Here is a 16,292-nt window from a genome sequence, read left to right on the forward strand (position 1 = left end):
AAAAGTTTAGACAGAAAGTAGATAGAATAGTATTTGGAACCTCTGTATATTCGTTACCTGGATTTTGTAATTATCAACACATGGCTAGTTTTGTTTCTTAGGTACCACTTCCTACTACCCCTTCATATTTTGAAATAAATCCTAGACATAGTATTTTCTCTGTAATTATTTTATGTATGTATTTATTTACAGATGTAAATAAATATGTAATTTATGTATGTATTTCTAAAATAAGAGGAGTTAAATGCTTTTTAGTAGGTATGAAGGATTTAAGCACACAACTGAAAAACTAGAGAAAATATTTGTAATATACATCAGGGAGAAAACATTAATATCCCTAAAGAATCTTAAAAATTGAGGGGGTCCTTTCTTACCCTCTACTCTCTTTTCCTCCCATGAGTCCCAAACAATTCAGGCCTACAGTTTTTAGCTGAGGCAGATCAGTGTAGGTGTTCGTCTGGTGGGCCAGGAGCAGAAGAACCGGAGTAGCCTGGTGTCAGCAGTTACAGCCCAAGAAGGATGAGGCCATCCTCTTGGGGGTTTTAGCCCAACATAGTGTAGGGAGAAGAGCACATCCACACTGGGAGAGAGGGTGGTGGCAGAGAGAAGAGAATGTGGCCGTGTGTACTTATTGATAAAATAAGAAAATATATTAAAAGCCAAGTTTCTGTCAAAAAAGGGAATAATAAATATGGAAAAGGAGAAAACTTTTATATTAGATTGGAGTTGATGTGAACATTTAACATATGCAGGTAGATGTAGAATTAAATATAGATGTAAATGTATTCATGTGCTTATGTATATATGCATCGAATATACTCTGTAGCTCTGTGCAGCTGGAAAAAACCCACCCTTTTCCACTGAAAGGAACCTAGACTCCTGGAGAAATGGCGAGATACCAAAGCTTGAGACCGGAGAAATGAACAGAAACTAAGACTGCGATGTCTTGTATCAGAAAAGAAGTACTCATAGAATGCTAGGGACATGTCAAAAGGACCCAGAATCCAACTTGAAAACATTGCACTTTATCATGTTGGGGGCATTTTGAGCATCAAAATAAGTGATGTTGGTAACAGATTATTGCCTTTTGAATAAAGTAGGAGTCCATGAACCCACATAGATATAAATGAGTGTATGCATGAGTCTGTATATGTAAGATGAGGAACCAGAGATCACAAAGCTTCAAAGTCCCTGTCTACAGAATACACATTAAGTACAAAAAGGGAAATAGTAACTTTACAGTGATAGAATTACCACTGTAATCTAAAGTCAGATACCTCTCTAATCCAGTTATCTGAGTAGAGCGGAGCTCATCAGTGGTGAGAGGAATTCAAGTTATTTACCACCTGACAGGATAGCTTGAGAAGGTTGTGGCCTCATTTCTGTAATGTTCCTGCCAAAGACGCCTAACCTGAATTTAGACTTCAGGAAGGATCAGACACCCCGAAATCAGGAACCTTCTCCAGAATAACTGCCCTGCCCTGGAGCCTTCAGTAGAGTCAAGACTGTGGGAGTCAAGAACAGCTGAGGAAAAGAAAGATGAAGTGAGTAAATGTAGCCAGCGATCCTGAACTGAATTCTTCTGTTTTAATAAAGGACATTCGGTGGACACTTTCCTGATTTCCGTAGTTGTATTGTGATAAGAGGGATGTCTTCGTGGGAAATATACTGTAAAGTGAAGGGTCATTGGGCCAGGTCAGCAGCTCCTCTGAAATGGTTCAGGAAGCTCAGGTCTCTGTGTTGTATTATCAGCCTTTGTCTAAGTTTGTGGTTGGTTCAAAGTTTACGGAGAGAAAACCAAGGGGGAAAATATCTGGTTGAAAAAGAAGTAAAAAAAAAGAAAAAAGAAAAAGAAAAAGAAGTAAAAGATATGAATAGACATTTCATCTACGAAGAAACTTAAATGGGCTTTAAACGTATATGAGATATTCCGCATCACTCATACTTAAAGAAGCGTAAGTTAAAACCTCAGAGAAATATTACTTCTCATCTCTCATGAGAAAGCCATGGTTGAGTGAAGAGATGGGCAGTCCTCTCCCCCCAAAACCAGTGTAAGGGCTATTCTCTAACAAAAGGAATGTGAACTCTTGGAGAGATGGCAGATTTCAGAGGTAGGCCAGGAGGAATAGAACAAGCTGAGTTCAGAAAGTAAATTGTGACAGAAGATAAGGAAGTGGCTTAGAGGATGATGGGGATATGCCAAAAGGACGCAAACCCAGCTTGCAGGGACTTCCAGTGCCCCAAACTCACACAATTTGATCGCCTAAACAAATAATGATCGGAATGGATTACAACCCAGAGAATAAAAATGAATGAATTTTTATTCATTCATTAATTAAATGAATTAAATGGGAGGAAAACCATTTCCTGAGAGCAAAATTCTAGCTACCATATGTAGATGGATTGATGGGGTTAGGGGAAAAAATCACTGTTGGCAGCTACTGTAGTAATGGTTTCAGGCAAGAATTCTTCGAGTTCGATAAAACTAGTGGACAAAACAATGAAGGAAAACTAGGTCTTCCATAGGCTCCGAGTATCTTCCCACAAGATGATAACGACAGAGGAGACGAGGAGAGCTTTCTAGTTCCTGGCGAATGTGACCGTAAGAGATGAGGACTAACATCCTCATTATGGGACACACCACTCTCATGCACTCCCTGAGAATGATGGGATGAGAAGAACATATTTTACCGGTCGTTTCCCTCCAAAACTGGACAGCTTGAATCCAAGCATGGTTCACACCAGGCAAGTCCAAATCAAGGGACATTGTACAAAATAACTGGCCTGGACTCTTGAAAACTATAAAGGTCATGAAAGAGAAAAAAGGACAGCAGAACTCTTCGACAGTCAAGGACATGAAGAGACATGACTGTTAAATACAAGGTCTGGTTCCATATTGAACCCTGAAGCAGAAAAGCCATGGTTTTCCTGTTTTTGTCAAGGATACTGCTGGGCAGTTAATGAGCTCTGAAGATGGTCTGTAGATTAGATGACAGTATTGCAGCAGTGTGGAGTTTGTGGTTCTCCTAATTGTACCGGGGCTATGTAAGAGAACATCCTTGTTTTAGGAAATCTGCACTAAAGTATTCAGTAGTAAAGTACATCCTAGCTATGACTTGCCTTCAGACATTTCAGGAAAGGTATATGTATATACAGCATAGTCACATATATGAACACAAACAGAATGATTTAGCAAGTATAAAATTTTAACATCTTGGAGAACAGGGTACTACATATACAGAAATTCTTTGTATTAGTTTTGTAAGCCTTTTGTGGTCTGAAATTATTCTAAAATGAACTATTTTGTAAAACTTAAAGATTCGTGATTTCTTTTTAAAAGTGTTCTGGCATGGTTTAGTTTTTTCTTAGTGCTGCATCAAATAATGGTATGTCTTAATCTTATAGTGTGATATTCAGTGAAATACAGCATATAATATTTCATGAAATGTATAGTATAAATGTGCTATTAGGAACTAGTTGTGTCTTGTATCTAGTTTTGTAACCTTAGTTGAGGTACTTAATGTCTGGGGCTCTGTTTCCTCTGGTGAATAGTAGTACATGCATTGTGGGGTTGTGGGAAGTTTAAGTGAGGTAATGTGTTTAAAAACTAGCAGATGTCCTGGCACTTAGTAAATGTTCAATAAGTTGTGCTTGTTGAAATAATGTATTCATATAAAAGTGATAGTCTTTAAATGAGAAATGTAATTCAAAAAAGCTGGGTATTTGCTACTCTGGTGCCTTCTGGATTTAAAAAACATTCCAGAAGAGGAAGCATTACACCTACGAGGCACATAGGAGTCCATCGGGGGAAAGTCTGATGGTTTAATGGCTTAATGGCTTTTAGTAAGCTCCACCATCATTAAGACCAGAAATAATGTGAATAAGGGTTATATGCCAGTTTCCTGGTTTCAAACTACGGTGTGTATGTAGTTTTTTTTTTTTTTTTTCCCCTAGCTTTTGGACTTTTCTGATGCTAGATGGTTCAGGAGGGTCTTAGGTCTTAGGTCTTCGCTCTTAGATAAGCTTCAAGAAAGAAGCACAGTTTTCACTTGGATCTCCAAGTAAGACAGCTATTTCTTAAAAGGATTTTAAGAACATACCTCATGTATCTGTTTGCTTTTTTGCCAGGAAAAAGAACCCCTCCGTGTAATACCACTTAAAGAGGTTCATAAAGTCCAGGAATGTAAGCAGAGGTAAGCACCAGCTCTCACTTAGTTCCTGGCACAACTTATCAATACTCAATATTGCCTTAGTTTGATTGATGTGTACAGATGATATTTTTCTGTGTTATTTCTAGGGTTATTTTTAACTCTTCTTTGTAGTTGGGATATGCTTGAACTTACAAAATCTTCAGATTAAAGTATTGAGATATTTTTTGTTTTAATTGAAAACTGAAAGTTAAGAAACAATCCCTAGGCATATTAATGGGAAGGAAAAAATTTAATATGAACAACTTCTATCGCATTTGACAGATTGATTTATTACTTATTTTAGTATTTGGAAGTTGCTACATAATAGGGCTTTGTAAGAAAAATGTGTTAACTGTGCCAGTGTGTCTTTGAGCAGACTGACTAATTCGCCATTGAAAACTTTGAATTTTATACTTCTCTTAGGAATCTTAAAAAATATATGTATAGCTATATAAAATATGTAAAATATAATGCAAGAATAAATTGAAAAAGTTGCTAATTTGGTTTTGCTAAATTATACCAGTATTTTATCTCTATTTATTCTCTTACTGACATATATTTGGTACTAGATAAACAAGTGAAAGAAACACTATCCAACAACTGCTATTTACGTGCAATTGGACGTTTGTTTTTGTTGACAGTGACATAATGATGAGGGACAATCTCTTTGAAATTGTAACATCGTCTCGAACTTTCTATGTGCAGGTAAGTTTGGAGATTATGGATCCTCTTACCACGAGATTAATAATTTTGGAGGTGAAGTAAATATAAATAAACTTGTAGCTTATGTGAATAAGAAAAGAAAAACATGACAGCTGTAATTCACAACTTAAAAAAAAGTTACGGGGCACCTGCGTGGCTCACTGGGTTGAGCTTCTGCCTTTGGCTCAGGTCATGATCTTGGTCCTGGGATCAAGCCCCGCATCAGACTCCCTGCTCAGTGGGGAGCCTGCTTCCCTATCTGTCTCTGCCTGCCTCACTGCCTGCTTGTGATCTCTCTCCCTCTGTCAAATAAATAAATAAAATCCTTAAAAAAAAAAAAAGTTACATGTAAAATTATTGGTAGGTCATTTTAGCAAATAGGGCTCTCTTTGTTCTGAGTGGCAGAATAGAATTAAATTGTATTTGTGGGAAGGGAAGTGCTGTTTTAATTTAGATGCTAACTTTCAGTTTGGATTATTTTTGCACATATTTTGGAATTTTGATTGTGTCATTTTTGGTAATGTTAGAAACCGGGTCTAAAATACCCATAATAAAAACAGACAGTGGAGCACACAGGTGGGAGACAGGCATCCTGTATTTAAGTTTAAAATACACCTTTTATTTACACAGCAAACTAGTTAGATTGAAAGCTTTTTTTTTAGGGGCGCCTGGGTGGCTCAGTGGGTTGAGCCGCTGCCTTCGGATCGGGTCATGATCTCAGGGTCCTGGGATCGAGTCCCGCATCGGGCTCTCTGCTCAGCATTGAGCCTGCTTCCTTCTCTCTCTCTCTCTCTCTCTCTCTCTCTGCCTGCCTCTCAGTGTACTTGTAATTTCTCTCTGTCAAATAAATAAATAAAATCTTAAAAAAAAAAAAAGTTTTTTTTTTTAAAAGAACATTCGTTTTTGTTTCATAAAAGTTACATATGATGATTGCATGAAATTGGGAAAATATAAAAAATATGAAGAAAAAGATATAAAGCATACAAAATCCCACGTTCAGGAAATCATTCTTATTTTAATGCCTTCTTAAAGGTGTATATTTTTATAACAAATGGGGTCTTATGAAGTACACAGTGTTCTATTCTGTTGAATGTATTAATAATCTTTTTTTCCACATCACTACAAATTCTGTAAAAACTTTTTACAGTTGCACCATATTCTATTATGTGAATGTTCCGCAGTTCAACTGTTTCTCTGCTCCTCTAACTGGTTATTTACATAGTTTTGTACATTTACTATGATAAATAATGTGGTGGTGAACATTTTTGTGCTTAAGTCTGCCTTGATTTCTCTTTAAGTTTCTAGATCAGGAATGGCCATCAGAGTATCAACGTTTTTAACCCCCCTTTTCTTGCCACATTGATTTCTAGATTTGTGCTTCACCTTTCCTGATTTTAGTTTTTCCTTTTAAAAGTCCTTGTTACAGTCATTGGTTCAAAAGAGCATGTTGTGACTTAAAATCTTTGGACACAAGTAAAAGGCAGGATCTCTGTTTAATTGGATTTAAAGTCATAGTAAAGTTTTAAATTCACATTGGGAAGCAAGGTCCTATCAAGGAATATGCTACTTTGGAATATGACTACCAGAGTTTCAGTATATAGTGTAGTACTAGAAAGACTTCTAGGAGAGTAATATACAAAATGATGTCAACATGTTTTTTAACCACACAATTACATGGATACTCTTGTAACAGACAGGCTAGCAGTAGATAGAGCGAGTTGAGGTTTGTCTTTGACTTCTTCCTCTCATCTTCGCTCCAGAAGTACTCATGTTGACGCTTTTTGATGTGTCTGATCTTAAAATATCAGGTGTCCAACTCTGGTCTCTATAGTAACTTCCCCTCAAAACCTGGCTTTAAAAAGTGATTTCTAAAATTTTTTGGAAAGCATTGCCTTGGAATGATTTTGTTGTTGACTCTGTAATTTACCAGAAGGGGCACACTGGATCTGTAGACATAGGAGCTGATTTTGAGGATGAACTGACTGAATGAGTCCTTTCTCTCCCTTAGGCTGATAGTCCCGAGGAGATGCACAGTTGGATTAAAGCAGTCTCTGGTGCCATTGTAGCCCAGCGGGGGCCTGGCCGATCAGCATCTTCTGTATGTTCCCTGTTCTCTGGGGTGATACTCCCTAAGGCCCCACCCCCCGCCATCCTGTCGAGTTATTTTCCTTCCTCTCCCCCTAATCCTTCTGGTTTCGTTCTGTATTGAGATTTATTTGCATGTTGACTTTCATACCAATTGGACTTGCAAAAAATAATCCATTTCTAATTTAATGCTTCCTTGTAGTGTTATGTATACATAACTTTCTGTGCATTGTATTGTCTTAAATGCACAAGCAGGGCAACTAAAGAATGAACATTTCCTTGCTTTGTTTTAGGAGTTCTTACTTGTCACAAGGTCTAGATTTGTTACAACTTGACAAATTCTTAGTATGGGATGTGGCCTAATCCTGTAAAGCACCTGAGGTTGTAGCATTACACAGTTTGCTGAAAGCCTCAATTTCCTCTTCACTCCCTCTAATTTTAGTTAAGGATTTTTTTAACTTACTAGTGCCCTAAGACCTTTGAGCTGCTGAACCCAGAATTAATACGATTTCCTGTTCTCAGCCACTATTTTCCATTGCATAGTCTCATTTTCATTTTCTGGTAGGGTAATTTAAAAACCTGCCGCTTTTCACTATCAGAATTGTCTTTGTGGTAATATGATAATAAAATTGAAATGTTAAACATTTTCAGAAATAGGAAAAATGTTTTTAATTTATCATGTTTAAGAACATCGTAGGAATAAGATTGGGCTCTAGAATACCTTGGTCAGTGGTCTCTCATCTCTACTGAGGAATAGAAAAAAAATTTTTTTAAGATTTTTTTAAATTTATTGGGAACACAAGCAGGAGGCACAGCAGGCAGAGGGAGAAGCAGTCTCCCCGCTGAGCGAGGAGCCCAAGGTGGGACTGGATCCCAGGACCCTGGGATCATGACTTGAGCCGAAGGCAGACACTTAACCTTCTGAGCCACCCAGGTGTCCCGAGAAAAAAAGAACATTAAGTGTCTTGAAATGTAGCACTTCTGTCTGCAGAATGTAGTCTAACATGTAGCATGAAAGCCTTTATTACCTTCTACAGATTTGTTGTTAATGCCAGATGTTCTGCACTTTTGGTATTTTTCTAGTAATAATTCTGTCTTTTAATAGTTTCCGGGTAGTAATAACTACAGATCAGTAAATACAAGTCCAAGTTTCTCACTTCTTAAATTTCTCTCCTTATATCCTTTTTTGGAATATCTTAGAAGTCACTTTCATAGTATTAATTTTGTAACTGCCTGTGTTTTATGTGACCTTTCCGGCCGCCAGGTATGGGACTTTCTGCAAAACAGTGTCTTTGGGAAGAGGAAACATTGGAGAAGGGCACCTGTGTTTTGTGCTTTTGTGGTGGGGGCAAAGTGGACTCTCTGTCTGTAACTGTCAGCAGAACTTTCTCTTTTCCTCCCTCTCCCCAGTATAGGTTAACTCTAATCTTAGCTTTGCACTGTGTTCCAGATGCGGCAGGCCAGAAGGCTGTCGAATCCTTGTATACAGAGGTATACATCAAGAACTGGTGAATGCAGCACGTATGTGGGCTCTCACGCAAACGTGCCTTCTTACTAGAGGGCCCGGACTCACTCACTACTTACAACTGATCATAGAAAGTTGAGTTAACCAAACTGCCCTTTGCAGTTACCGTAACTGACTTTGTCGACACTAACGCAAACTACTTCACTGCAGTCATCCGGTTGGATATGCATATTTAAACAATAATGAAAAAGATAAATCATGAAAAAAATGGAACCTTACTAATTGAAAAAGTCACATTAAGCTGTCTTCTAAAAATTAGTTTCCTGAATTGCCACAAGTTTCAACTTCTGTATTTTATGTATTTTGAAATTTTTTATACTATACCATTTAACCGCACCCTTGTTCTAATAATATATGCAGACTCGTGCATGCATATACATTGGATAAACTCTACATTACTATACTTTGCATGACATTTTAAATCTCAGGTGAAGTTTAGCCAGCTCCTGGGAATCTCTAGTGTTTTGTCAATTTGTAGCACTTTGTTTTCAAAGCCGCTAGTATCCCATGGGACCGCAGTATGCTAGGAGCTGTGTGGCAGGGCATTTGGGATGGTCATGTGAAGGCTGTCCTTGATTAGCAGCAAATCAGAATTAAGATTCACAACTGATAGCTATTTCTCCAGTTTTAATAAATGATCAAATATGTACCCTTTGCTGCCTTTAAGACCTTTCACCGTATGAACGTATGACATACTCAAAACTAAGTAAGTGCCCTGAAAGGAACAGTGAAAAGTCTGTGCCGCTACCGGTTGCAGCAAAATTCAGGGATGAAAAACTAAATTTGTCAGACTGTCCGAGAAAGCCGTAGGTTTGGCAAACAGTGAGTTCCACTTACTAAAGAAATACGGCCTTTCCTTTTTTACATTCTGCATTTTAATTTTTTTATCTTCCTAAAATATGTGGGAGGATTCCTAGTCTTGATTGAGAAGATGCTGTTAAATAGGATGGCAGAGCCGCTAGGCCCCCTTCTTAAACACAGTTCGGTTGCAGCTGGAGCCCTGCATCCCAGGGTAGGCTGCCTGAGTCTTTTAAGTGGCAAAGCTTTGGTGACAGGACTGGTTTCTTAGTGGAAATGGTTGTCGACTGTCATGGCTTTAACCTCACTTCTAAAAATGCATTGCTTTGGGAAAGAACTTGCACATGTATGCTGCATGGCTCATGCTTCTGCTCTGTGTGTGTGTGTGTGTGTGTTTTGTTTGGTTTTCAGAGAAGAAAGTCTCACACTGAGTTACTAACTCTGTCGTTACTGTTTGCCTGCATCTGACCACCACCCGTCTTTGCAGGAGCATCCCAGCTGTGCTTCCGAATCCAAACCCGCTTGCCGCTCTGCCAGCGCAGCCGCCAGCCCACATTCCGCAGCCTCTCGCAGCAGCTCTTTGGTCTCAAGCTTTACCATGGAGAAGCGAGGATTTTACGAATCTCTTGCCAAGGTCAAGCCAGGGAACTTCAAGGTCCAGACTGTCTCTCCAAGAGAACCAGCTTCCAAAGTGACTGAACAAGCGCTGCTAAAACCTCAAAGTAGAAATGGCCCTCAGGAGAAGGACTGTGACCCCGTGGACTTGGATGACGCGAGCCTTCCGGTCAGTGACGTGTGAGACGGAAGCGCGTGGAGCCTCACCTGCCTCCTCGGCCCTTCTAGCCAAAGATGATAGAGGACGAAACGGTTTTTAATACACATATTATACTGCCTCTTTGATGTACTCTTTATAAGCTGGTAAACCAAGAATCTAGGGAGTGGCCAAATTAAATGTAATTTCTTTAAAAAAAAAAACACAACACAAGAAAAAAACCTGTTTCAGTATCAACTGTCTGAAGCTTCGTGTGCTCTCTTTTGGGTGATGAAAATGTGTGTGTGGTATTTTTTCCTAGTGAATTTGACAGTTTAAATGTTTAACAACTTAAAACATTAAAAATGCATATTAATTATTTTGGTTGTTTTTAAAATGCTACTTAGATTTCCTATTAGATGCTTGATATTTACATATTCTTACTGGTGAATATTATTGAATGAAATATTGTCAGACTAAGATATCTAAAATCATGATGTCTTTGGTGCTGTAAAATTTATACTACAGTATGGACAGCTTGGAAACGATAACCATCTCTGTTGCTCTGGGCGTTAAGGTGCGTGGCCAGAGTTGTGTAGAGGAGATCATTGGACCTGTTAGTGAGGGTTGTAGGTTGCATGAGGTGAAAACTAGAACTCACACAGCTGTGTCTTCAACACAAGTTGGAAAAAAACCTGGGGCTTGCAGCAGTCTTTGCTTTTATGAGACAGTGAAAATGATTTGGTGTGAAATTTCTGGGTGATCTGATTTTCATATCAAGGTTTTATAAATAGTTCTTATTTCTATATTTGGATCAGTGAAAGACCTCAAGTTTATATGTCAAGACATTCTGCCCTTAGCTGTGTGATTGCAGCCTCCCCTTTTTGTTCCTGATTAACCTCATCTTGTTGGAGGATGTTGTTGGAATAATGTGCTCAGAAGTCCTACATGATCAGTTTTTAACATTGGGATAAAATTAATTTTCAGTAGCATAGTTGAATGTGCTCAATAAGATATCTTCTCATGGTCAAGATGCCAGGATGCTTTTATTCTTCTACGTGTGCAATAGAGATGTAAAACACAAATTTGAGTATACGTTTAATCACAGGGGTATCGTAAATGTCAGCACCATTCTAAAAACCCTTCGTTTCAAGCGTTGAGTAATAGACCAGTTTGAAGTACCATTTTTACAGTTGAGTCTTAAACATTTGCTTTAAGAAACTAGTCTTGAATTTCACATGCTGCTATTTTTATGATATTTTGCCATCTTACTGTGCTGTTTTGTTTTGAATTCATATGTGTCCCTTTTTCTCCTTTGCATTTTCTAAGATGATGTCTGGTTCGAGAAAAGGAGAGAGATTTCCTACTACAGTGGTGGGGTCCAGAGGTTACCATCTGTTATAGGGGAATTATGGAATCAGTTTAAAAATCTAAATGCATTAAGTGCACCACTCAACTTTTTTATTCATAAGCTAATATTTTAAAGTTGTATTTCTATTTTTTCCTTTTTTGCAGCTACATTGGAAAATGGTAGATGCAAAGTTTTAAGTAGCTATCACTTTTCTGCCCACACATCCATTAGAATGGCTCTTTTGAAAGTTACTTTTTCATGAACACACCTAAGAAATCTTGTGTAGACAGTTTGCAATATTCAGGAGCCTCATGCTTTTTTCTTTGGTACAGCTTCTGCATTGCATGTCCATTTTAGCATATTTTGGTATTGGTAATTTGATATATTTCATAGTGGCAAAATACTGGCTCTATTTTGGGACTTTTTATAGAACTGCCCTTGTATTAAGTAGCATAGGAAAATGTTCTTGTGATTGTCAGGGTCTCCTCTAATATTTATCTCCATACTTTTATAATTCTATGAAAATTATTTAATTATTTTAAAACTTATACTTTTCTTGTAAATATGTCACATCTGAATTGTCAAAAAATCACTTTGAATACCTTAATATTTGCTGCATTTTTTTTTCTGTATATATAACATGTCTTCTTTCAGAATGGGAATGTACGTGTGCTTCCCAGTGTTTACTTTTATGTCTGTTATCTTTATAATGTCAAACTGGTTGAACACTGTAATGACTTGAGAATAAACTCAAAATTCTAACTTACATCTCGTTTTGTTTGGGTCCGCTCTGGTGTGAACAGGTAATAGAATTAGTACAAAATATAGGTGATTGACTGGAAGTTACATATTTAAGGACAGACTAATTATTTGGTAACCTTTGAAAGGCATAGTTTGATGTATCTGTATAAGGAAAGATGATTGGTTTTGGGGAAAAGGGCTTGCTTATTTTGCTTCCTAAAGCAAAAGAAAAACATGTCCTCAAAAGTACTATGGCACATGTCAGCTTCAAAGCATACTCTGAATTGTCCAGGCTGCTTTTGCTCTGCTTGGTTATTGGTTAGACTGGACATGGCATGACCAAAGCGGGGGGCGGGGCAGAGGGCGTTTTAATTCTCAGAGGGGCCGTTGTCATGTTAGAAGTTATTTTTTTCAGACCCACTGTTGGTAACGGAGAGTCCGTGTCTGCTATATAGGCGGCATCAAATAATGATGGAATTGGATGAAGGCCATCTCTTAGTAATCTTTATTAACTGGTACAAGTTAATTTCCTTTCACTGAAAAGTATTTTAAATTCTTCTAGTTTTTAAAAAGACCCAAAACAAGAAAGTTCTAAACTTTGTTGCTTTCACAAAAAAAGAAATCCCTTTCTCAGCCTTTTTTTTTTTCCCTTCTAGCTGCATTTCGGGAATTTTCTTTTAAGTGGTTCTCGTACCTTTATCAAAACAACAGTAGGTGAGGCAGGAAATACTTGTATTAAAAAGTGCAGAGACATAACAAATTAATACCAGATTTGGTAAGAATTTTCCTTGTCTTTCTACGGGTATGACAGTCTACATCAGACGTGATGAAAATACACTTGATGGGTTTGTATTTTCCATTTGCAATCTTATCCATGTTATACAGACCCCAAATTAATTATTTGTATATTTTTATTTTTTAATGATTTATGAAATTATATTTTTGCAAACCTCAGCTAAGACTTACTGAAAATATTACTGAATTGGGGTTAGCATTTACAATTTTGAGTGATAAAATTAGTATTCTATTTTCCGGATATTTAAAGTGAGTAGTGACTTACTATGGTACAGTCATGTGGTAACAGTGCCACCTTCTGGTTATGTCATTGCTAAATTTAAAGTAATTTGTAGTCTAGTTCACTTTATTTCACTCATCATAGAAATTAGGGAAGATATGTACTTGCATAGGATAACTTCAAAATTAATATAAAATCTAAGTCAACATTCACAAATAACTTCTTTAAACTATTCAGAGAGAATTACAGATTCACGTGTAGTTGTAAGAGTTCTTGTGTATCTTTTATTCAGCCTTTCCCAGTGATGATATGCTGAAAATATTATAATGAGGATATTGACACAAATACAGTCAAGATACAAAATAATTGCATCATCACAAGGACCTCTTAATGATGCCTTTATAGCCACACCTGCATCCCATTTTACAGGTTTGGTAATGAACTTGTTAATATTAGATTTAAGATCCAGTTCTTTTGGGGGTAGCTGGGTAGCTCAGTCAGTTGAGCATCTGCCTTTGGCTCAGGTCATGATCCCGGAGTCCTGGGATCGAGCCCCGAGTTGGGTTTCCTGATCTGTGAGGGAAGCCTGCCTCTCCTTTCTCTCTGCCTGCTCCTCCCCCTGCTTGTGCTCTCTCTCTCTCTCTCTTTCTGTTAAATAAATAAGTAAAATCTTAGGAAAAAAAAGTCCACAATTCTTTGATACCACAGTTTGGGTTCTCAACTGTAATGGTGTTAACAGCCTTGGTAGAAGTCTCAAAAACTATTCTTTGTTTATTTTGTCCTATCTCCAGGCTATTAAACGAGTTTAATTTTCATTCCATCTCTTTTTAATAGTTCCCAGAACCATACTATTTCAAATGATAGAAATTTGAAAATAATAATTTCTTTATATATACATTTACATTTAGCACTTGAGAATAGTATGTTAAGTATCCTGGTCATAACCTCCCTGAGATATTTGAAGCCCTGACATTTGACATTGTATAAATTTAATAAGATTACCAGAATAAGGACTATAAAATCAAATCGTTTTAGGATGCCAAATTCTTGCATTGGAAATAGTTGTAGGGACTGGTTCTAATCACCTGTGGATGGGAAGACTTTGACCTTCTAGTACAAGATCTTGGGTAAATTGGGGTCTCTGGTGTATGATAGGCGATGCCCAGGACACCTATGATCATGTCCACAAGGAATCCGTGGAGAGAGAGAAAGTGCCGTAAAAAGTGTGGAAGCCTGCGGCAGCATGGAGTCCCCACGTGCAGAGGCCGGCGCGGCCAGTGAGGGACGCGACGCACCGGGTGACCAGCGTTGTGCTGGAAGGGCTTCCGCAAGGTCCCGGGAGAGAAGAAGGAACTCACTCAGTGAAAACCACGTGACATGACAAGTACATTTGCAGATGCTGATTTGGGATTTGAAGGGCCCAAACTGGTGCCAAAATGTCAATATTCTCTCAAACGTTGTGGTCTCCTTTCCCTCCTCCCAAACTCTGCCCCTGGGACCAGCCGCACTAGCTTCAGCAGGTGTGTGGGGGGTGGGCGTGGGGAGAGGAGTGGATGGGAAGCGTGGGGAACTTCCATGATTCAGAAAGTTGCTGCATCAAAGCCCATTTGGGCCTGCCTCTGGTCCTTCGTAAGGTGAAAATCTGTTCCCTCTGGAATCTTACTTACTGTTTCCAAACAGGAGCCACCGGTCCAGCGTATGTGTTCCTTTGTGGCTTTGGCATACTCGGTGTTCATTGTCTTGGTTGATGTCACTCGCGTTATCCATCCTTTCTTCTCCGTTTGGCCTGTCTGATCCCCACTCTGCAGAGCTGGTGCTGTCCTGAGGACGCCCTCTGAACCTCCTTCGGGACGGCGCATCCGACGGTCTCCCATCTCCTCTATCTTCCTCTGTGGATATGCTTGGGTTTTCTGTCTTACCTAGACTCAGTTCTCAGAAGTTACATTCCTAGACAATGATACCTTCGACGTTTTCAGATGTGTTCGCATGGAGCTGAGCAAAGTACAGAGCGCAAGAACTCACGCTGTCTTCAGCTCAGACATACGAACAAACGTGACGTGAAGACTTGGTCTGCATGGCACATGGCGCTTTCATCGGTGTCTTGCCTTGCGCAACAGTGCTGGCAAACACACACGGACACAGAGGCAGAGTGGTAGTATTCAGGCATAAGGAGACCATCTAGATCCATCTCAGGAGTCTTTTTTTTTTTTTTTTTTTTGTAATTATTAGAGAGGGAGGGAGTACATGAGTGTGGAGGCAGAGGCAGAGGGAGACAGAGAATCATTAGCAAAGTCCCCATGCCCAGCATGGAGCTGGATGTGGGGCTCGATCTCCTGCCCCTAAGAGCCTGATCTGAGCCAAAACTGAGTCCCCACACTTAACCGACTGAGCCACCCAAGCGGCCCCTTATGAGTTTTTTAAAAATTAAATTAAAATTCAAGTGCGAGATGTAAAACTTCTCATAAAGCACCTGTGATCTCTGGAAAGCAAGTCCGAGTTATCCGTTTGCAAAACACTCAGATGAACGGTATTTAAACCGTTAATTTCTTAACAGCTTAATCTCACAGCCCTCGACCTTCTCACACAGTGCTTCTTGCATACCCCACGTCCCTGTGCAACTGAATCGTTCTCTGTTTGCTGGTTTCCCCACCTCTCTGCCATAATTCTCGCCGCTCTTTACAGAAGGCCCCTGTCCTGGTCGTCTTGGCTTTGTACTTCCGCTTGTCCTTGAGTTAGCGCAAACATGCAACTTTCTCCTCGAGGCGTTGGAATTGCTTTCTCAGCTTTCCCACAACATAAGCCATGACGACCCCAGAGTACCCGGTTCCCTCTCCCTCCGCATGCCAACATCCGCTCAGTTACTTGCAGCTGGAATTCAGCTGAAGCTTCTGCCCTTAAACTCTGGGCTGACTAATGAGCTTTTCTCTCTCTCTTGGAGTCCCTTTTAAAGACCAATGACTTCACAATTAGAAGAGGTTAGGAAGTGGAAACAGCCCAAATCTAGCTCTCTGTTGATTAGATAGGCCCCAAAGGGCCATCCATGAGATAGGAAGCGGGTTTCAGACCCGCTGCTAGGAACGACCGCTCCGGGCAAGGCCTTCACGCACGCGGAGGTTTGGGCAGCTGCTCACAGC

General features: G+C 39.1%; 1 protein-coding gene across 9 annotated transcripts in view; it reads left to right on the forward strand.

Moving 5' to 3' along the window:
- Positions 1-12,168, forward strand: part of PLEKHA1 (pleckstrin homology domain containing A1) — a 54,988-nt gene extending 42,820 nt beyond the window's left edge. For 3 of the 9 annotated variants that reach the window (XM_082722723.1, XM_082722716.1, XM_082722715.1), the window contains exons 9-12: positions 4,129-4,193; positions 4,832-4,895; positions 6,901-6,990; positions 9,788-12,168. In XM_082722723.1, the coding sequence (XP_082578849.1) occupies positions 4,129-4,193; positions 4,832-4,895; positions 6,901-6,990; positions 9,788-10,099 (531 nt within the window). In that variant the 3' untranslated portion in view covers positions 10,100-12,168. Of the gene's footprint in view, positions 1-4,128; positions 4,194-4,831; positions 4,896-6,900; positions 6,991-8,427; positions 8,577-9,787 lie in introns of all 9 variants that reach the window. The other 6 variants (XM_082722722.1, XM_082722721.1, XM_082722718.1 and 3 more) reach the window with 3 other exon arrangements.
- Positions 12,169-16,292: the final 4,124 nt, after the last annotated feature.

The sequence above is a fragment of the Mustela nivalis genome (genome assembly GCF_964662115.1).
Source record: "Mustela nivalis genome assembly, chromosome: 2".
NCBI lineage: Eukaryota > Metazoa > Chordata > Mammalia > Carnivora > Mustelidae > Mustela > Mustela nivalis.